Source organism: Giraffa tippelskirchi, chromosome 8 (genome assembly GCF_054371585.1).
Source record: "Giraffa tippelskirchi isolate mGirTip1 chromosome 8, T2T-mGirTip1v1.2.pri, whole genome shotgun sequence".
In the NCBI taxonomy this organism is placed as follows: domain Eukaryota; kingdom Metazoa; phylum Chordata; class Mammalia; order Artiodactyla; family Giraffidae; genus Giraffa; species Giraffa tippelskirchi.
Genome location: NC_137282.1, coordinates 92,605,800 through 92,627,383, shown reverse-complemented (window position 1 = coordinate 92,627,383; position 21,584 = coordinate 92,605,800). Strand labels below are relative to the sequence as shown.

General features: G+C 39.2%; 1 protein-coding gene and 1 long non-coding RNA gene across 2 annotated transcripts in view; one reads left to right on the top strand and one right to left on the bottom strand.

The window, feature by feature from the left end:
- Positions 1–13,674, bottom strand: part of ITGA1 (integrin subunit alpha 1) — a 154,706-nt gene extending 141,032 nt beyond the window's left edge. Inside the window, exon 1 of the mRNA XM_081517739.1 lies at positions 12,994–13,674. Coding sequence (XP_081373865.1) covers positions 12,994–13,054 — 61 coding nt within the window. The 5' untranslated portion in view covers positions 13,055–13,674. The remainder of the gene's footprint in view (positions 1–12,993) is intronic.
- The window catches only part of LOC145516525 (uncharacterized), a 365,062-nt gene continuing 343,512 nt past the window's right edge, over positions 35–21,584 (top strand). The window contains exons 1-2 of the long non-coding RNA XR_014061441.1: positions 35–166; positions 1,214–1,258. This is a non-coding gene — a long non-coding RNA (uncharacterized LOC145516525). The remainder of the gene's footprint in view (positions 167–1,213; positions 1,259–21,584) is intronic.

Below are 21,584 nucleotides of genomic sequence, written 5' to 3'. Positions count from 1 at the left end.
CAGTTTACGCGTGCGCAGGCGCGCTAAGCCCGGAGGTGTTTCCCGAAGAAGAAACCACCTAAGGAAAGCACACGGAGTCTTTGGTGGCGAGTCTTTGGTATTAGTGCTGAACTTGGACTTCCTAAGGTTTTTCTTCCACCTCTGTTTGTGAAGAATCTGGGGAGTTGTGAGTGCAAATATATATATATTTTAAGCTGTGTGCTACACCTTCTCCCTATGGATCATTCTAGTTACGGAAAAGTAATAACTTATGGAAAAGTAAAAGGACTCTGGAAAAGTGTAGACTTGGCACCAAGGGTCAAACTACGCCCCGCCTTGCTCCTGCCTTATCCGCACTCAGACGGTGCACGCTTTTCGGAGCTGCTCAGTCCAGAAGCTGTTTCTTAAGAACGTCTGGTCATGGGGCATCTGGACTGAGTAACGTGCCCAGCTGCTTTCTGCGCTCAGTTGACCAAGTCTGCACTATCTGATTAACCCAGATGTTAGAACACTGATCCCAGAGAGAGAAGAAACCATCTGTGGAATTTACCCCTGGATGGACCTCTCAGTTGCTTTGATCTGATGTCCTGAGAACTCAGCTTTCCGTTGCTCAGCAGCCTGTGAAATGTTTACGGTAGGGGTTGGGTCTCAACAGTTTAGGACCGGATCTTCATTGTCAAAGCTGAGCTGAACGCCCAGGACTGGGGAAGTGGAGGAAGGACTGATTTACCCTAACTGAACAGCTGCAGAATTCATTTGAAAGAAAATCCTTAAGTCACTTAACATTTTGGGGTGAAGGAGAGGCGGGGGGAGTTTGAAAGGTGGAAACTGCCTCTTAAAAGGACCAGTGAATCGAAAAAACCCACCAAATTTTTGAGAGTTAAGATGGGTTGGAGGGCAGAGGGCACAAATCTTCCTCATTCGCCCTCCTGTGTTATTGGGTAAGGCATTGGAAGGGAAGCTTACCACCCTAAACTGTGAGACTGGGATGAAAGGGCGTAATCTGACTTTGGCACAGATCTTGATACCCAGATCTCAATTAACTTCTTCAAAGGTTGTCATGGGGGTGGGGGGAACACAAAGGTCCCCTCCAAAACTCTAGTGCAAATTAGAACAGTTTTTTTTTTTTGGTGGCATCTCCTCTCCCTTGCCCTTTCTGTACCTCCTTTCGCCACCTTCTATCATACTGAGTGCCCTCCCAAAGTTCCTAACTCAGATTGCCTTCTTCTTCCAGAACTCAACAACTTTACATTGAACAAGGAACTGATTACACTAAAGTGTGAGTATGGCTTTTGTCTCCAACAGACATGTATCTTTTTAAAAGGTGCTTGTTAAGCTTGAAGAATTCTTAACTGGTAGTGTGTGTGTGTGTGTGTGTGAGAGAGAGAGAGAGAGAGAGAGAGAGAGGTGGTGGGTAAAGAAGGAGGAGGAGATGCTTTGAGATGCTCCTTGGTCACCTTTCTAAGTATAATCATTCCCCCTCTTGAAAATCTGCCAAGGATCGAAAACTACAGTGATAGGTACACAGGGACCTTAATACATGTTAGGTTTTTATTGATGAGCTATCACTTCTTGAATATTCACCAGGTACTTTCCTATGCTTTTTCCAGTTCTTACCTATAAGGTAAATATGTGTTATTCTCATACATAAATGAAGAAAATGAATTAGAGAGGTTAAGGAATGTATTCAGGGTCACATAACCAGTATTCAAATCCAGGCCTGCTTAATTACACACTTGTTCCACCAACACAAATCTAAATTTATGGACGCTTGAAATCATCCTCGAAACCCAGAAGGTTACGTGTAGTTGTTTTTCAGTTGCTCAGTCATGTCTGACTCTTTGGGACTGCATGAACTGCAGCACATCAGGCTTCCCTCTCATCCACTAGCTCCTGGAGTTTGCTCAAATTTATGTTCATTAAGTCACTGATGCTATCTAACCATCTCATCCTCTCCTGTCATTTCCCCTTAACTCTCACCTTTTTCAGTTAAACTAAGACTCACAGCTTAGGAATCAACCAGGGGCATTGAAAGGAAGGTTCCTTCCTTGCTCTTTTATTACTAAAAAAAAAAAGTCCTTATATTCTTTTCAACATTATTTTCCTTTTGCTCTGCCTTGGTCACCATTGTAATTCTTGAGAAAGATCAAATATCCTACCTTAGAAAAATAAATATATATTTCTACATTGCAAATCAATGGTAAACCTCTGTTGACTGTTGATTCTGTGATTCTTCTTTTTTTTTTTTTTTAATTATGAGACACACTGCTTTGGGTTGTCTTTTAAAATATAAATGTGCTTCAGTGATTGAACATACTACAAAACTTTCACAGAAATGTTATTTGATCTGAAATGTCCGTAACAGAATTTTTTTTTTCTGTAATTTGAGCTTGTTGTTGAGTGATCAGATGTTTTTCTCCCAGATTTTGCGTTATAACTTAGTCTTTCTAGATCAGTCATCACAGTTCTGAGTTATTTGGGGGTTCTCATTCTCTGTTAAAATGCAAATTCTCTTAAATTCAAGGCTTCCAAGACATGACTTTACAAATTTTATTTCCCTGTACCCCCTTCAGCCCCCTAAATTCCTCAATGGGAGCCGTCTTTGTTCCCTGTACATCCTGGCAACTTTCTATTTTGCTACCTTAGCTCTTATCTTTTTAAAATGTCACTTTTTCTCACCCCTACTTCCATTAACCCTACTTATCATTGAGCTTAAATGTCACCTTCAAGTTGAAACCATGCGTTCTATTAGTTGGGTACATTATCTTTTCTTTCTTACTGAACTCTGGATGGGTTCATCCTTGCATCCCTCCACTGTCCCATGAAAAGGCCCTTGGACCTAGTAGGCACTGATATATGGATGACGAGCTGTGTGGATGAGATAAAAAATGTAGCAACTATATTTAACATTATTACAGATACTTCTTAAGACACTGATATTGTTTAACTATAGCTCACCTGGTTTACAAAGTAATTCCCCTTATTTTCAGATTTCTGTGGTTACAGTAGTCATATAACATGTAGCAGTATAGAGTATTTTCAATCTTTAAATAAGCAAAATCATGAGGAAAAAACCCACAATTTAACTATGTTGCTTTAAATCCTAATTTTATACTTATTTATTGGCTCTTTGAAGATAGAAACCTTTGTATCAGTAACTTTAATTATATCTATTTTTCCTATAAACTTTTATTTATATTAATCTTTCCAGAAAAAAGAGAAGGCAGTGTTGTTGCTTCCAAAAGCTTTCAATTTGTTGTTTTTGATATACTTCCAGTGTCTCAGAAAGACAGTTGGGCTAGAAGTCAAGTATCCTGGATTGTAATTCTTATACTGTCAATTGTTTTTTACTATAATTTCTGGCACCACTTAATTTCTTTGAAACTGAACTTCTTTTACTTAGGAATTGAGGAAATTGAATTCAGTAATTAAATTTTTTTTGATTGTAAAACCTATTCTGCAAAGGTATTTAAAAAAAATTAAAACACTACTCATAATCTCACCCTGACACATTTATTTTCAGTTTTGAATCTGATTCTTCTAAGGCTGATTTTAGTGGTAAAAGACCAATACTAATGTTAATGTTTGCATGCCAAGAGTTAGCAGACCTGAGTTATGTTCTTTTCTAGCTACATTTTAGCAACTTTAGATAAGTTCCCAACCTCTATAAACCTAAACTTTTTTGCTGTAAATTATAAATAAGATTGTCTGCCTCTCTCATTCACTATCCCTTAGAAGGTTTTAATGAGATTATGATACTTTGAAAATTGTGAAACACTATAGACATGTAAGGTATTGTTGTAAATCTCTAAGAATACCTGGCTTGAAACTAGAGATTTGGATCAGACAAAGCAAGGAGCAAGGGCTCACTTTAACATGATCACAATTATTCAGCCTTGAAAAATAACTGATTTGGTAGAGTTGAATGATGGATGATCTGTTGGGTGCATTTATGTATACTACTTACTACCTCCTTTCCAGGGAAACCTTAGGTTACTCCTGCTGCATGAGATGGCTCATATACCTCGTGATGAACTGATTACAATCCTTCCTATTATAACAATAACTTTAGAAATGATTTGTGTGATAGCAGCAGGGCTAATGGGCTGTCTTGCTTGAATATCCTGTACTTAGCACAGTGACCCTTAAATAGTAGAGGCTGTATACATTTTCTTGTGTCCATCTTATATTTTTTGCAAAGGTTACTTTCCAACAACACAAACCTAATATTTTGCTTTCTCTGCCTTGGGGGCTTTTCCTGTTATTGCTTGTCTGCTTGTCTATTACTTTTTTCAGACTCTGAGCTTCTTAAGGGCAGACACTACCTTTTATTGTGTTCTTTGTATAGCTTTTCACATGTTCCTGGAACCCAGCACAACAACTGGTACATTATCATAATTATATGAAAGAATGAGTGGTTATTAGCTCTTCTTTAATTCAGGGTTTTTAACTTGTCTATCACTGACATCTTAAAATTATGAAATCACATTCTATTTTATAATGTTACTAATAATTTGAAAGGAAGATTTCTCTTAAGATAAGTTTTTGTAAACCTATTTCATTTTTTGAGCTATCTATGCATGGATAAGAAAATGATTAATTTTAAATACATCTTAGTGAGAAAGAGGTCTTAAAATGTTTTAAAATAATGTATGATGACAATTGGTATTACACTTGGTTTGGAAAATGATCTTTACAGAATAAACAGCCAGCACTCTTACTATAAATTTCTAGTGATGATTGCAATAGTTATTTAAGAGAGAATGTGCTAACCTTAGATTGTACAAAGATGCCTATGTGACCTCCACAAGCAAAGTTAGTGGTTGACTGGGAGGGTTATTCAGCTAGTTCAAGTAAAATGATAAAAGCGAAAAGGGGAAAGTGTTTTGTTTTGCTTTAAGGAACTTACTGTACTCACTATCTAAATTTCCTGTGATTAAAAATACTTAACTTGCAACTGTCACAAAACAATATAAAGCCTCCTACTAAATAAATAATCTTATCAACAAAAGTGTGTGGGAGGGTATATTCCTGTTTGTATGAATCTCTATATAATATAGGATTATTTTATTAAAATATTACAATAAAATATGTAATTTTAGGAACTGGTCAATACCTTTGAATTTTCAAACTGTAGTACTTGGCAAACTAAAAGTATATAGTTAAAAAGAAAATTTTGAAAAGCACATTTGTAAGTTGTATTAGGAGTATAGGATTTATAATAAAATATGCAGACCATTCATCTTAATCATTTGAGGTTCTAATGTGATTGATTTAGGTATCCTATTCAAATTTAAGAATTTTCATTTATTTCAGCAGATCTCAGAGAGTTCATACCAAAAAAATATGTCTTCACTGCTTTTACTATCTGAATTATAATGATTTTTCAAAGATTTTTCACTTATTTTGTTTATAGAGCTCTACCATTTTTATAAAGCAATATTAATGTTTTTGCACATAAAGTGAATTCTTAATTCCAACCAGTGCATATATTTTAGTTGCCTTTTAAGATTTACTTGACTTTTTAATCTTCCTTTTAAGTTGGAAAAGACATTTGATAAAAAATAAGGTCCCGTCAAATATACTTGGCCCTGGTACTAACCACTGATATGAAAGAATATTAGAGATATTAAAGCCTGCCAAAACTAGAGTTATTGATCCTGTGACCTGGAACATTTTTAAATTACTTTAAAGTCACTTTTCTCCCTAAGCTTCCTCTTAGAGTATTCAAAGGAAGCTCTGTTATTGGGATCTGGTGAAGTTGCTGGTGTCAGAGGAGTGATTATTCCCTGAATCAAACTTGTCCCTGGAAGAGAACTAAAAGGGGGACAATGTTCCTATCTTTGTATCTAGAAGTGTGTTTGGAATCTTATGATGCAGTTTTTAAAAATGTGATAGAAAATTGCATGTAGATATACTGCATGTTGTTTATTATAATTTTCAGATGTATATATTTCAACATTTTAACATCTCTTGAAACTGGGAGGCATCTGTAGGTTCAGCAATTATAATTGGATTGGCAGTACTTTTCTTTCTTAATAGTACCTAAAATACTGGAGCATCAGTCACTTGATGGTGATTTCCATTCAACTAGATACAAATATGGATAGCTAGAAATAGGTAGAATATTCCTGATATAACTAAAAGAGACAACTTGACTCCTTTATTATTTTATGAATTTGTTTGTAGTCTGTTCTTTTGTGACTCACTCAATAGCAAATTTTCAAGTACCTATTATTCATAGATGGTAAGGATAATAAACAAAGACCCTATTCTCAACAGAGCATACACTAATCTGGGAAAACAGACAACTTGATGTTTAATTTTAATATGCTGTATATTATAGAAGCAAAGGTGCTAGAGGCATACAAGTATCTGGGGGAGGAAGGGTTCAGTCTACTCCACTGGCTTCATGGAAATAACATTCACATGGACACTTGAGGATCAGTAGCACCATAACTGCTTATGCAGGAGATTTCAGAGCTGGCACAATGGAGGAGCTGAAAGAAGCTCAATAATCATAAAGACAAGAATATATTCGGCTCATTTACATCTGTTGATACTCTACTGTACTGGCTTTGAGAGCAAATACAATTCTCCAGTCAGGGACCACTCTGAATTGGCAATGTATTCTGACTTTAGCATTGTGACAATGATTCCAAATCTCTTTCATCTCAATTTCTTAACAAGAATTCAGATACACTGTATTGTATTTCATACAACAGAAGAGTGGTGTAGGTAAAGAATAGCATTTTGATGCCTAGTTTTCTGAATATATTTAAAACATGAGCTCCTTTATTTTATAAATTAGTTAAAGTGAAGTCACTCAGTCATGTCCGACTCTTTGCGACCCCATGGGCTGTAGCCTACCAGGCTCCTCCGTCCATGGGATTTTCCAGGCAAGAATACTGGAGTGGGTTGCCATTTCCTTCTCCAGGGGATCTTCCCAAACCAGGGGTCGAACCCGGGTCTCCCTCATTGTACGCAGACGCTTTTACCATCTGAGCCACCAGGGAAGTTCCATAAATTAGTTAAGGAGCATATTAAAGTTCAGCAAGTTCTGCATCTAATGGGATGTTTGTTGGCTTGAGGTGTTGGAACCCAGGCAGAGGAGCATCCATCTTAGGAAGTAAGATCAACAGTTATAAGTTGTGGCTCTAGAGCTCATGCATCGAAATAACAGTATGAGAGCAGGGAAGAAAAGTAGGCAAACTAGTTTGGCATGTATATTTTATTGCTACCATTACTGCCCATTCATTAAACAAATGAACAAAAGTCCTCTGAATTTATTGCTGACTTTACAGATTTCATAATGACTTAAATATTTTCACTATTTTCAGCAGTTCTGACAATCCATTGTATGTCATTGGAGGTCATTTCTTTGTTATAAGTAAGTGACTGACTTCCTTCCATATCCAGCCATTAGCTCACTGGACTTCTTTTAGAATGGGAAATCTTGCCTGTGAAAAAAGTCATAAAAGAAGACTCCTGCTTGTAGTCTAGCTGAAATGTTTCTAGGGAGGAAAGAACACAACTCAATTAGGGATAATTTTGTATTTGTATTTTTAATAGCCAGAGATTATAATTTTTTGAGTTATAATTTGAGTTATTTTGAGTAATTTTGAGTTATAATGAGTCTTATTTGAGTTATAATTAATGTAGGAAGGGACATCATCTTATTTCACTATATACCTAAAAGTCATGGAAAACAGACCCACTTCATCATTAATCAGATCCTTATCAAAGTCTTTTAGACAATTAGACTTGGATTTAACATTTAGAGGGTTGAGCAAGAGGGAAATGGATTTATATTTAGACAGCCAATTGTTGTTATTCAGTCCCAAAGTCATGTCCGACTCTGCCACTCCATGGACTGCAGCACGCCAGGCTTCCCATCCTTCACTATCTCCTCGAGTTTGCTCAGATTCATGGGCACTGAGTTGGTGATGCTATCTAACCATCTCATCCTCTGTCACCCCCTTCTCCTTTTGCCTTCAGTATTTCCCAGCATCATGGTCTTTTCCAAAATGGTATATTATTTCAGAACATAAGAGATCTGAATAGAGTATAGGCTTTGCCATTTATTAATTGTGTGACTTTAGTCAAATTAGTCTCTTAGTTTCTTCATCTGTAAAATATGAATAATAGTTCCAGAATTTCCCCTTTTTGAGACTAAAATGTAATATGTGCAAAATTCTTGGCACAGGGCTTCATATCTAATACATTCTCAAAAAATATGAGCCTTTCAGCAATAAGTTGTGCTAGTTCTTTTCTGTTATTGTCTTGATCTTTGTCTCCTGGGAGTTTGAATTTTGCCATTTGGACATGACCAGTGGGAGAGCTGGGCAAGGCATTAGGGGGTAGGAGGAAAAGGCAGGGTATTCATTTCCCCTGTTTTCTCCCTGCTGGGCTTCAGCTTTGGCACTAGCTGCATTCTGCTTCTTATGGCCACAGCTCCTGTCCAGTGGTCCCCCTCCCATAGCCAGAGTTCATGGTCAGGCTGACATTGCTACCCCGTCATGCCTAGGAACAGCAGTGGCTTTTCATCTCACGTTGCTTCAAGTGCTTTCTTCTTACTTGTTCCTGCTTGTTCTATGTGCTCCACCAACTTTTGTCAATTCCTGTCTATGTTTCTGCAAACAGTCCCTTAATTTAAGTCAATTTTCTTCAACTAAATCCTTTATATGTGCCACTAGTTCTTTTGCTGGGACTTTGACATATTTAAAGTAATGATAAAGACTTCAGACATAGAGAAGGGCATCTCTCTTGATGAATCATGTTTAAATGTTGAGAAAAGTTAATACAAGATAGTCCTAAATATAATGGGAAGTTTACTGAGATGGTTTATTAGAGAGATGGTTGTTGTGATGTAAACCCAGCTTTGAAGACTGGAGAGAGTTTGTTTAGAGGGCATGGGGTAGTAAGAAAGAAGGGTGGAATGCTTTTCTAGATGCGTAAAATGGTATCATATGCACAGTAGCAAAATAAGCATGAGGACTAATGGGGGGAAATAAGGAAATGTGACTGGCTGTCATGACTGGCAGTTTATGTTCAGAGGTTTTGCTAGGCAGAATAATGGTCTTTCATATATCTTCATTTCCTCATCCCTGGAGCTTGCAAATGTATCACTATATATGGCCAAAGGGATTTGGTATAAATGATTAAATTAAGAATCTTGAGCTGGAGAGATTATCCTGGATTATTCAGGGGAGCCCAGCATAATTAGCATTTTTATATGAGGAAGGAAATAGGGTCAGCATCAGAGAAGATGTGATGAAGAAGCAGTTACAGGAAAGAGTTGAAGATGCTGCTTTACTGGCTTTGAAGATGGAGGATGGAGCTACAAGCCAAGGAATGCCGATTGCTTTTACAATCTGGAAAAGGCAAGGAAATGGATTCTCCTCTAGAACCTCCAGAAAAAACGCAGCCCTGCCAACATCTTGATTTTAGCCCAGTGAGACTTCTGACCCATATAACGATAAGTGGTAAATTTGTCTTATTTTAAGCTATTAAATCTGGGGCAATCTGTTATGACAGCAATAGGAAACTGATAAGAGGCATAGTAGGAGACAGAAGGTACTGGATTAGGGCAGACCCTGAAAGGTTGGTTGAGAATTGTGGATTTTATCTTATGGATAACATAGAGCCACCAAAGGTTTTTGGCTAAAGACTAAGGTATGATAAAAACTATGTATTAGGAAGATTAATTCGAGGTTAAGTTCAGACTGAAGACAGAAGATGAGTTCTATAGTACTGTGCGTGGGTGGTTATGGTGATAAGACCCCAGATTAGTTGTGGACTCTATGGATTGCTGAGAAGTTTGTAAGGAAGCTGACAACGTGGTGACTGACAGAATACCAATGGAGGAAAAGAAGACATCAAATTTTAGATCCTTGTGTTATGCTGTGAAATGGGCATAAATATAGCACATAAGAAGGCTTCCCAGTTGGCTCAGTGGTAAACAATCTGCCTGCCAATGCAGGAGACTCAGGTTATATCACTGGGTCAGAAGATCCCCTGGAGAAGGAAATGGCAACCCACTCCAGTATTCTTGCCTGGGAAATCCCATAGGCAGAGGAGCCTGGTGGGCTACAGTTCGTGGGGTCATAAAAGAATAGGACATGACTTAATGACTAAACAACAACAATATAGCACATATGAGGAACCTGTTGATTCTTAGATAATAACTTTAATATGGTTGAATAATATATAATATATATATATATATATACACACACACACACAAAAGAGAATTAAATGTAATTTAGAAATGTGTATGCACTATTTTTTGGGCTCCAAAATCACTGCTGATGGTGATTGCAGCCATGAAATTAAAAGATGCTTACTCCTTGGAAGGAAGGTTATGATCAACCTAGATAGCATATTTAAAAGCAGAGACATTACTTTGCCAACAAAAGTCCGTCTAGTCAAGGCTATGGTTTTTCCAGTGATCATGTGTGGATGTGAGAGTTGAACGGTGAAGAAAGCTGAGCGCTGAAGAATTGATGCTTTTGAACTGTGGTGTTGGAGAAGACTTGAGAGTCCCTTGGACTACAAGGAGATCCAACCAGTCCATCCTAAAGGAGATCAGTCCTGGGTGTTAATTGGAAGGACTGATGTTGAAGCTGAAACTCCAATACTTTGGCCACCTCATGCGAAGAGTTGACTCATTGGAAAAGACCCTAATGCTGGGAAGGATTGGGGGCAGGAAGAGAAGGGGATGACAGAAGATGAGATGGTTGGATGGCATCACCGACTCGATGGACATGGGTTTGGGTAAACTCCGGGAGTTGGTGATGGACAGGGAGGCTTGGCGTGCTGCGATTCATGGGGTCGCAAAGAGTTGGACACAACTGAGTGACTGAACTGAACTGAACTGTTGCATTATTTTCCTTTAACCCCCTTACTGGTTTTAACAAGATTCTCCAGGGGATCTTCCCCACTCAGGGATTGAACATGGGTCTCTTGCATTGTAGGCAGATTCTTTACTGTCTGAGCCACCAGGGAAGCCCTTCATGCATTATTTTCCTTTAAGTCCCTTCTTGGATTTAGCAAGGTTTATTACCCACAATGGACTTCCCAGGTGGCACTAGTGGTAAAGAACCTGCTTGCCAGTGCAGGAGACATAAGAGATGCAGGTTCAATCCATGGGTTGGGAAGATCCCCTGGAAGAGAGCATAGCAACCCACTCTAGTATTCTTGCCTGGAGAATCCGATGGACAGAGAAGTCTGGTGGGCTTACAGTCCATCGGGTCACAAAGAGTTGGATGCTACTGAAGCGACTTAGCACAGATGCATGCATTACTCCCAATAATTACAGAAAACCAACAGTATGCAGCTTACAGCTGTTTTAGGCATAAGGAAATAAAGTAGTTGAATATATATATATATGAAATTGTAATTTGTTTACTTTTTTTTTTTTTTTGCATTTCATTATTTTCAGAGGATTTGCAAACCTCGTTTGATTATTTCTACACTGAAAGTCACTCAGTCGTGTCCATCTCTTTGTGACCCCATGGACTGTAGCCTGCCAGGGTCCTCTGTCCATGGAATTCTCCTGATCGAACCCAGGTCTCCCACATTGCAGACAGATTCTTTATTGTCTGAGCCACCAGGGAAACCCGAGAATACTGGAGTGGGTAGCCTATCCCTTCTCCAGGGGAACTTCCAGACCCAGGAACTGAAGAGGGGTCTCCTGCATTGCAGGCAGATTCTCTACCAAAGGAGCTACCAGGGAAACCCATTTCTAAATTAGTGACTGCTTATTCAGTAAAATGAGAAAGGTACAACTTGAGTACTTACTAAAACATTCAAATTTTGAACAACAAGAACAAGATGCAAACAGCTTCCAAAAAAATTGAGTTGGAGAGGAATCATAGGTCAAATGAGCTTCCCTGGTGGCGCTAGTGGTAGAACCCGCCGGCCAGTGCAGGAGACAGTAAGAGACTTGGGATGGATCCCTGGAACAGGAAAATCCCCTGGAGGAGGGTATGACTACCCACTCCAGTATTCTTGGAAAATCCCGTGGACAGAGGAGCCTGTCAGGCTACAGTCCATAGCGTTGCATAAATTGGACATGACTTAACATGGATGCACACACAGCTCAAACGTGTAAAGGATAGTGACTTTCGCTTATACGGTCAGCCATTCACTGACTGTAAAGCTGTTCAGAAGTTGACACTGTTTGGATTATTGGCCTTTTTCACACAAAGCTCCAGCCATCTGCCTTCTCTTTCTTTCACCCTTGCAACTTTTCCCGCTCAGTCAGTAACTGGTAGAAAAGATCTAACCATCGGTTAATGATTTGGAAAATCTTAGAAAATGCTTTGATTCAACCTTTTTTTCTCCCCTAAATTGAGCGTAAGCTTACATCTCCACTGTGCTGAAGTCTCTCCTAAAAGATACCTATTTATGCATAAGTAACAATACTTTATTTTGTGTTTTAAAAATTATTCTGCTAATTCTCAAAGTAAATGTTCACTACTCCTTCCTTAATTTCAATATGTTCCTTTTCCTGGGTGCTAACACAGAAACATAATTTCGGCACCAGACAACTTTGCCTTTCATTCTTCTCTTGCCTCCTCTGTAGCAGAAACTATCTTGAGTACATAAGAGAAAGAAAATGAATAATGTCCACTCTTGAGCAACCTTAAAGTAGAAACTCTACACACAGACACGAAAAAGGAAAGTAGAAGCCATCAGCAAAGTCCTAAAATACCATGCATATTGTCAAAAACAACTATCACTTGAAAAATCAATTCCACCTTGTAAAGTTTTCAGCACCGCTCCCCCCATCATTGAGGCGGAGGGTTTTGAAACAACTTCAAAAGTAATTCACACTGGAAACCCAACACAGAAAACTGCTTTCAGAGCTCCAACCTGCCCGGACTACCTGGAGCGCCCGAAAGTGGATCTGCGCTCCCTTCTCCACTCCGGGCCGGGCCGAAGCTCTGCGCGCCTCCCTCCCGGAGTCCCGCGCTCAGGAGATGCTCGGAGAAAAGCAGGGTCACTCACCGGAGAGGAGCCAGCAGTAGGCGACAGCGACCCCTGGGCTGGTGGGGCGCCGGGGGTCCATGACTGGAGTGGCCGCAGCGCCCGGGGACGCGCGGGATCGGAGGCGAGGACTCAGCTGAACCGCGCGCAGGAGCCGCGTTGCTCGCGCCCGGGGTCTCAGTCACTGGCAGGTCGGCACCGGCGCCCGGGGAGCAGCGGGGCGATTTCCTGTGTTTTCCACCAGTGCCTCTAAGTTCGGTTCACGCTAAATCGCAGAATTGCCACATCGCCCCCGCCCCCTCTTCGTGCTCTGAATCCCACTGGCAGCCTCCCAGGCTCTGTCTGAGACATGGACAAATAAAGCCAGCTTCGCGGGTCCTTGTTTAGGCTAAAGTCCACGAGCTGCGAAGCAAACCTTAAAGGGACATCAGCCTTTCATTGAGAGGGTGATCCCGCTCCCCGTGCCAACTCCCTAAGGTGGTAGGAACGCGGGCGAGGGCCGGACCTTGCGGGGGTGTCGTTAGCCCAGTGGCTCCGCCTTCGCACCCCTGCTTCTCCCGGGGGTTGGGCACCAGGCGCTTTCACAGCGCTCCTCGGCCAGTAAGGGGAGCAGGGCGGCTTCCTGGGGTCCGATTGCGCAGAAGGGATCAGTCCGTCTATGACAGTGAGCGAATTTGGTTGCCGCGCGTCTCTCCTGCGGGCACTTGAACTTCGCTGTCCAGCCCTTTTGCACTCAAAGCGGGTGGGGGAGTCCACCCCGACACGCCCCTCTGAGGGCTTGGCTTTCCCTAATCAGGGTTTGCTTCCTTTCTGCTGATTCGTGGTCACACGGAGGCTTTTCTTTGAGAAAAGTGTGATAGCTGGAGGAAAGGAGAGCTAAGACTGGGAGAAAAGGGGAAAGAGAGAAAGGCAAAAGGGAATCCAGAGGGGAAGGAAGGGAGGAAAACAGTCTCGTTAGAAATGGAATGTGTGTGGGCTATTTGTTTAATCTCAGTTTGGATGTTTGTACACTGGAAATTGAACCTAAGAAATAATTTAGGGCACTGTTTTATTTCTTGTTGCTACAGACTTTTATAAATAAGAATGCATTAATTTGGGTGTATGTTATTTCCTCCATGTAGAAATTTGCAGTGCTTCTTTGTCTGGTGAGTTGTACATCCTTTGAGTCAAGAGCCACATCTACATGGTAACTTCACCAAATACTTGCTGTATTTAGATCAGATATGTTTTAATGGTTTTGAGAATTTCAAAGAAGGGGAAGTAATGGATGAGTGGACTTGTATTTACAGGTAGAGTGTGTGTGTGTGTGTGTGTGTGTGTGTGTGTGTGTGTGCACACTCTCAGTGGCTCAGTCATGTCTGACTCTTTGTGACCCCAAGGACTGTAACCCGCCAAGTTCCTCTGTTCATGGAATTTTCCAGGCAAGAATACTGAAGAAGGTTCCGTTTCCTCCTCCAGGGGATCTTCCTGACCCAGGGATCAAACTCCCATCTCCTGCATTGGCAGGTGGATTCTTTACCTCTGACCTACCTGGGAAGCCCCTTACAGGTGGTAGAGGGACTCAATTCTATGCAACTCTACTGGATTGGATTCAGTTTAACTACTAATTGAATATTTCTGTCTAGCAGGACTAGAGTCAGGCAGGACAAGAGTGCCACCCAAAGGAGGACTTGTTGCCTGGAATACAGTACAGGTGACACAGTACAGAGAATCCAAGGAAGGGCAGAGAGAAAGCCGCAAGGACGGTTGAATAGACTGCCAAATAGAAGATCGCAAGGGTAAATGTTGGAGAAGATGAAATTTAAGAAGTTTAATGAAGATCAAAAATTGGGTGGGTAGAGGTGAAATGTTGATGTCCATCGCATCTCAGAAAGGGACCTATCAGCCAAAGAATTCCTCTTCTAATTTATGATTGTGAAGTGATTCACTCCTTAGTAAATATATTTAAAAATCCTGTAAGCCTCTAAAAAATTACATTGTGTTGGGCCATAGTTAACCTACTAGGCAGTACTTGGGCTCCTTTGCATGCAAGCCTGCTAAGTCGCTCCAGTCATGTCCAATTCTTTGCAACCTTATGGACTGTAGCCTGCCAGGCTTCTTTGTCTGTGGGATTCTCCAGGCAAGAATACTGGAGTGGGTTGTCATGCCTTCTCCAGGGGATCTTCCAGACCCAGGGATCTTCCAGACCCAGGGATTGAACCCAACTCTCTTAAGTCTCCTGCATTGGCAGGTGGGTCTTTACTACTAGCACCACCTTGGGAAGCTACTTTGCCTGCATTCAGTGCTCTCAATACTCCACTTTGACTTTCCAGTCTCTGATTTTTGTTAACTTTATATTATCAACCTACTTCCTTCCTCTTTCTGGAAAAGTTCTGTGACAGAATTCCTTTCCTGTGTATATGTAACCTTTCTGTAGTTTTAGCTGCATCTTATGCTTCTCACCATGACCCAAAGGGCTTTGCACTATAATTGGTAAATTCTAATTAATTGACTTCTGCTTAGACTTTAAGACTTCCCTGTGGCTCAGACAGTAAAGAATCTGCCTGCAATGCGGGAGACCCAGGTTTGATCCCTGGGTTGGGAAGATCCCCTGGAGAAGGAAATGGCAATCCACTCCAGTATTCTTGCCTGGAGAATTCCATGGACAGAGGAGCCTGGTGGGCTACAGTGCATGGGGTCACAAACAGTAGGAGATGACTGAGTGACTGACACTTTCACTTTCACTTAGATGTTAAAAAATCATAATAAATATTTTCCCGAAACTATTTATCCAAATTGCTCAGTTTTCAAAAACATAATAGTGTATGTGGTCCGTATAATCAAAGCTATGGTTTTTCCAGTAGTCATGTACAGATATGAGAGTTGGATCATAAAAAATGCTGAGCTCCATAGAATTGATGCTTTCAAATTGTGGTGCTGGAGAAGATTCTTGAGAGCCCCCTGGACTACAAGGAGATCAAACCAGTCAATCCTAAAGGAAATCAACTCTGAATATTCATTGGAAGGACTGTTGCTGAAGCTGAAGCTCTAATACTTTGGCCACCTGATGCAAAGAGCTGACTCATTGAAAAAGACCCTGATGCTGGGAAAGATTTAAGGTAAAAGGAGAAGGGGGCAGCAGAGGATGGGATGGTTAGATTTCATCACTGACTCAGTGTATGTGAATTTGAGCAAACTATGAGAGATAGTGGAGGATAGAGGAGCCTAGCGTGCTACAGTCCAAGAGGTTTCAAAGAGTCAGACATGATTTAGTGACTGAACAGCAACAAAATATTTGTGTGTATGTGTGCATATAGGTATACAAACACATATATACATGTGCATGTATGTATATGGAATTGTAGAAAATTTCAATATGTTCAATTAGAAAAAATTAAAAGAGAAATTCTAAAATTATAATTGAGCCTATAGTTACTGAGAACTTTACCTTTCTTTGGGGGGGGGGTTGTTAATAAATACTTTGAGTGTAAATATTTTAAAAATCTCCTTTAGGATTTACAGAATAATGGTGATAAACACCACTACCAATGCTGTGGTTTTTGAAGTTAATTTTCATATGTGTTATGAATCTTATAGCAGTGTTTATCAGTCTTCTTCATGTCAGGTTAATGCAGATGCAGAGACTGAGAAAACAGCTACTGCTAGAGAAGTTAATTTAAAATAAGTGTTCATTTTCTAAATTTCAATACTTCTAAACAAAAATCAGTGTTAGAAAAGCTACTTTCTCAACCAGTTTTATCCTAACTAACAGAAAGACATGCCACTGAGTGAATTGAGGCTTAGAGAAGATAAAAGTAGTGGTCACAAACTAGTAATTATATTAAGTTACTTGATGGCTAATGTTGAAATCTTCCCTGGGGGCTCAGAAGGTAAAGAATCTGCCTGCAATGCAAGAGACCTGGGTTTGATCCCTGGGTCTGATCCCTGGGTCAGGAAGATTCACTGGAGAAGGGAATGGCTACCCACTCTAGTATTCTTGCATGGAGAATTTCATGTAAAGAGGAGCCTAGAAGACAAATTCATGGGGTCACAAAGAGTTAGACACACTGAGTGACTAACACTTTGACTTTTCTCAGTGTTAAACTCTAGACTTTATGCTATATACTTTTCTATTTTAAGTGAGACAATCTGATCAGATCTCTTAGAGTTTGGAAATATTGGTGAAAATTAAAAATACACTAAGAAGTTAGAGGCTGAACTGATTAAGAATTTGGAAAGTAGAGTCTGTGAAATGAAGGAAAAGTAATTGAGGTTGCTGACTAATAATCTAAAAAAGAGAAAGATACTTCATTCCAAAGCATTCTCCTTGGAGCTTATCTAACATATGAGTAAGATTGCTGTAGGTTCTGGAGTTAAGACTGCGTGGATTCAAGTCCTGGAACTGCCATCTAGGAGCTGTATGACACAGGAAGAATTGCTTGATTTCTCTAAGGCTCAGTTTTCTGAGAAGGAAAATGGGGATGAAAATTTTGCTTATCCTTGAAGACTGTTGTGAAGATTAAATGAGACATGCCTACAAAGCATTTAGCACCATGCCTAGTTTTAAAGTAAATGCGTAATAGAAATGAATCATTCTTCTCAGTGGTAGAAGAATTAGTATTAGATAGACATTGGAAACATAGGTCAGGGCCTCTGTGTGGTGGGCCCTACTGGAAGTGATGTCATTGGATGGGCATCAGAAGGGAACTTTAGCGTTTGGCTAAAACATTACCATCAATGCCTATTATTGTTTCTAGAATCCTTACCTTTAGAATATTTACTTTTGGGTGAGGAAATTATCTTGAAGATATAAAAATTATAAAACCTGTAAAATGGGCATACATTAAGACATCAGAGCCCTTTATGGCATTGCTTTTCAAATTAGCTAGCTGTCAAAAAAATTTTTTTTAATAAGAGAAGAAAAATTTCACTCAGGGGTTAGGAATAAAAGAGAATCTAGAGTTCTGCTTCTGGTGTATGCCAGGGTTCTTTGGTAGTAAGGTCATGGGTTCTCACGGCCACAACATAAAAAAGGTATCCCCCTCTGGGTACGAGGGTAGTGTCAATTTTACTCAATAATAAATAATTTTTAAACTATTATATGTTAAAGTAGCATTTTTATAGGAAAAATACAAAATGGTGTGTTTCAAAAAGTTAGAGGTTTTTTTAAAGTAGCTTCAAGTATGCTATCATTCTCCCTCTTTGAGGGTTTAGGGGGAGGTGTTTGTTTTTATAAAGATTTCGTGATGATTCAGATTTTAAAATTTTACTATGTATGTGTTTAGAATAATGCACTCCAAGACAGAGATACTAATTCATGGGGCTAACCCATATGAGCAGCTTAATCTAGTTCAATAAATTTTGAGTTCCTGCTATGTATCAGACTCCAGGGTTATGTTCTGCTGAGGCAAAAATGGGTAGAACAATTGTTTTTCTACTGAAAATCTGCTGTCCATTAACTTCTTTCACTTATAACTAGGAACAGAAAATAAGCAGTTTTGTCCTCAATTCTAACGATGGTATGTTTCATTTTAAGCTTGTTAAATTAAGCAGTTTCGTGAAATTATCATATTCATTGTTGCTATCTTGACTTAAGAACCCATGATACGTCTTCCATGACCAAAATAAAGTCATGTTTATGATAACAATAATGTGGGACTTGGACTTCACCACCAGCCAACCTTTTTTGGTCTTGTTATTGTGTAATGTTCTTGTGTGAATGTTTTTTCACTTAAAATATAAAAAAGGTGTTCCTCCCTCTCTATTTCCTGGATAAGTCTGTGCCAGAAACCTGGTCCAAAGACATTTGGGCAATGGGTACTTATGAAAAAAGATTTGACTGTAGAATCTGGTGAGGGACAGTTCTTAACACAGTAGTAAACTTCTCTAAAACTTGGCAGGCTTCAACATGAGAGAGACTGTAAGACTACAGTGGAGGGAGTGAGTGCCAGGGTGGTGCCCTGGCAAGAATATTTAATCTGTGGCACTCTCTGACTCAGTATAACCACCACTCATGAGCAGTAACATTTTAGCTATGTTGCTGGATCCCTGAATTTGAAATGTGAGTTGATTATATTTTAAGGTATTAGTCAATTCTAGAATTATTTGAACAACTTGATTTAATTATTTTTCTTTAACCAGTTTCTAAAAAGTTAAATCAAGTAAATGGGTTCTAAAATCCCAGGATTGTAGCAAATAAATGATTAGTTAGTAATCAAGCTAAGAACATAGGTATTTCTTATAATAGGACTGGTCAGTAGGTATCTATATCTATGCTGAAGTGTGTGTGCTCTGTTGTGTCCAACTCTTGGATACCCCATGGACTGTAGCCTGCCAGGCTCCTCTGTCCATGGAATTTTCAGGCAAGAATACTGAAGTGGGTAGCCATTCCCTTCTCCAGGGGATCTTCCTGACTCAGGGATCAAACCTGTGTCTCTTGAACCTCCTGCACTGGCAAGCAGATTCTTTACCACTGTGCCACCTGGGAAGCCCCATATATCTGTATCTATATAAATACATCAAGAGAAAGAAAGTCTATTATTTTGCTCTAAAATAATAACAAGTATATTATTTTACAAATTATGTGGCTATTTTTCATCTTTTACTAGACCATAATCTATATCAAGATAGTCATTTTTATTACCTACAGACATCTGCCCCCATGTAATTCATTCACTGAAACATTTATGAAATTACTTCTGTGCAGCAGCAAGTCTTTTAAGTCCTGCAGATTCAGAGATGTTGAAGTGCGTAGCCCTGTCCTCAAGAAAATTCACAAGCTATCTAAATATATGCATAGAATGATATTTCTGTTGCATCTGATGAACCCTAGAATGGAAGGTATTGTCAACAGGAAGGAAAAGAGTTTCAAAGAGATGGTGGTGCTGGAATTTAGCCTTGCAGCAAGTGGGCAGAGGTTTCATAGATGGAGAAAAGGAGATGGGTATTCTCAACACAGGCATCATGAAATGAATGAATACAATGAAACAGAAGTTAGGAAAGGCAAGTGAAGTTGTGACCAGATGTGAAAGAATCTTGGAAGGGGACCAAGGAATTTGGATTTCTTGTAAGCAGAGAATATTTTCATAGTTCTGAGTGACCATCCAAACATGTTTTTTACTGTTTTTGTTTTCTTCTCTTATGCATTTTCTAATGTGGCTTGATGTGATCTAATTTTGAAATATATTAGAGCAGATGAAATATGTTAAAGCCATGAAGCACACTGTGGAACATTTTTCCCCAGAATTTTTATGCAATGTCTTCTTTAAGGAAATTTATTATTATATATTATCAGTAAATACAGTTACATGCACTCCTAGGATAAAGGTAGAAGATTGGACATTGGTTGATCAAAACGTGTAGATCCAAGAAGAATAATATTTGGTATTTATTTTAATGTTTGAAGTTGATGAAAAATGAAGCTACTTATCATGACGCCTATAAGAAGTTTTAAACACTCCAGTTGGGCACCATATAATAGGAATTTAAACATTAGGAAAGATATACTACCAGTATGGGCCATTTTATTTTGGTCCCAATGTAGATGGATGGAATTAAGGCAGCCATGAACTCCTAATCATTCAAGACTTTGTTCTGTGGGGTAAGGACTGCTTTTAAAGGCCCTGTACTGAAAGAGGAGATGTGGGAGTTTTCATGAAAGATAGCCATGACGAGTTGATCGCTCTCCAGGAAAGGAAACTGTGGGAAGCCAAGGGGATGGAGCCCAAGATTGGGGGTTAAAAGCCACTAAAGTTGCCAGGGTAAAGCAAGAAGGAACAGCCAAGTGTGAGTAGGCAATGAAGACAGCATTATTGTGGAGCAAGTTTGGAACCGGATGGCTGAGAAAATTCAAAACAAAGGCCATAAGTACCAGGATCTGCCCTGGTTTTTCTTTCATGTGTGCCCAAATGTGCTATAAAGGCACAGGCGAAGAGTTTAAAGTACCTACTATGGAGTTAATGGCTCAATATATCTGAGCCATAAAAGGTAATAGGACAAGTAACTGTAATATTAAGTGTATTAGTAAAGCTAGTAAAGAAATGATAAGATTAATCAAACAATTATATCTTTATATTACAGGAAAGAATTTCATAGTCACAGAAAAAGGTGTATAAAAAGGAGATTATTTTTATGAGACTAAATTTCTCTCTCAAGCCCCCAAATACAGAGAAGTAATTCAATGTGTTCTTTTATTTTTTTCCTGGGAATGACTTTTTAAGATTTTTTAAAATTTAATGCTTGCAGAGAGGAAAAGAGAAGTGGGAGAATATATGACCAAAAGAATGGGTTTTCCTTTTCAGAAGAGCTACAGAAAGTTGTTCAACTCCTTGGATGAAAAAAGAGTTATAAAGGATATAATAATGCAGAAAATTGGTGACTCCTGAGGTAGGAGAACTAGGCCTAGAATAACTACAAAGAATGTTAATCTCTTATGATCTTATAATTTATTTTTACAATAACTACTCTGCTAGGAATACAGAAGAATAAAATCTTTTGATATAAATTCAATCTACCTAGAGTAACAAAATTTAGATTTTCCTTATCTTCTCTATAATACTTAGTTTTGAGATTATTATATTTTATTTTACTAGAAGTTAGGGAAAGTGAGTCAGAATTTTCTACTTTGTGGTAAT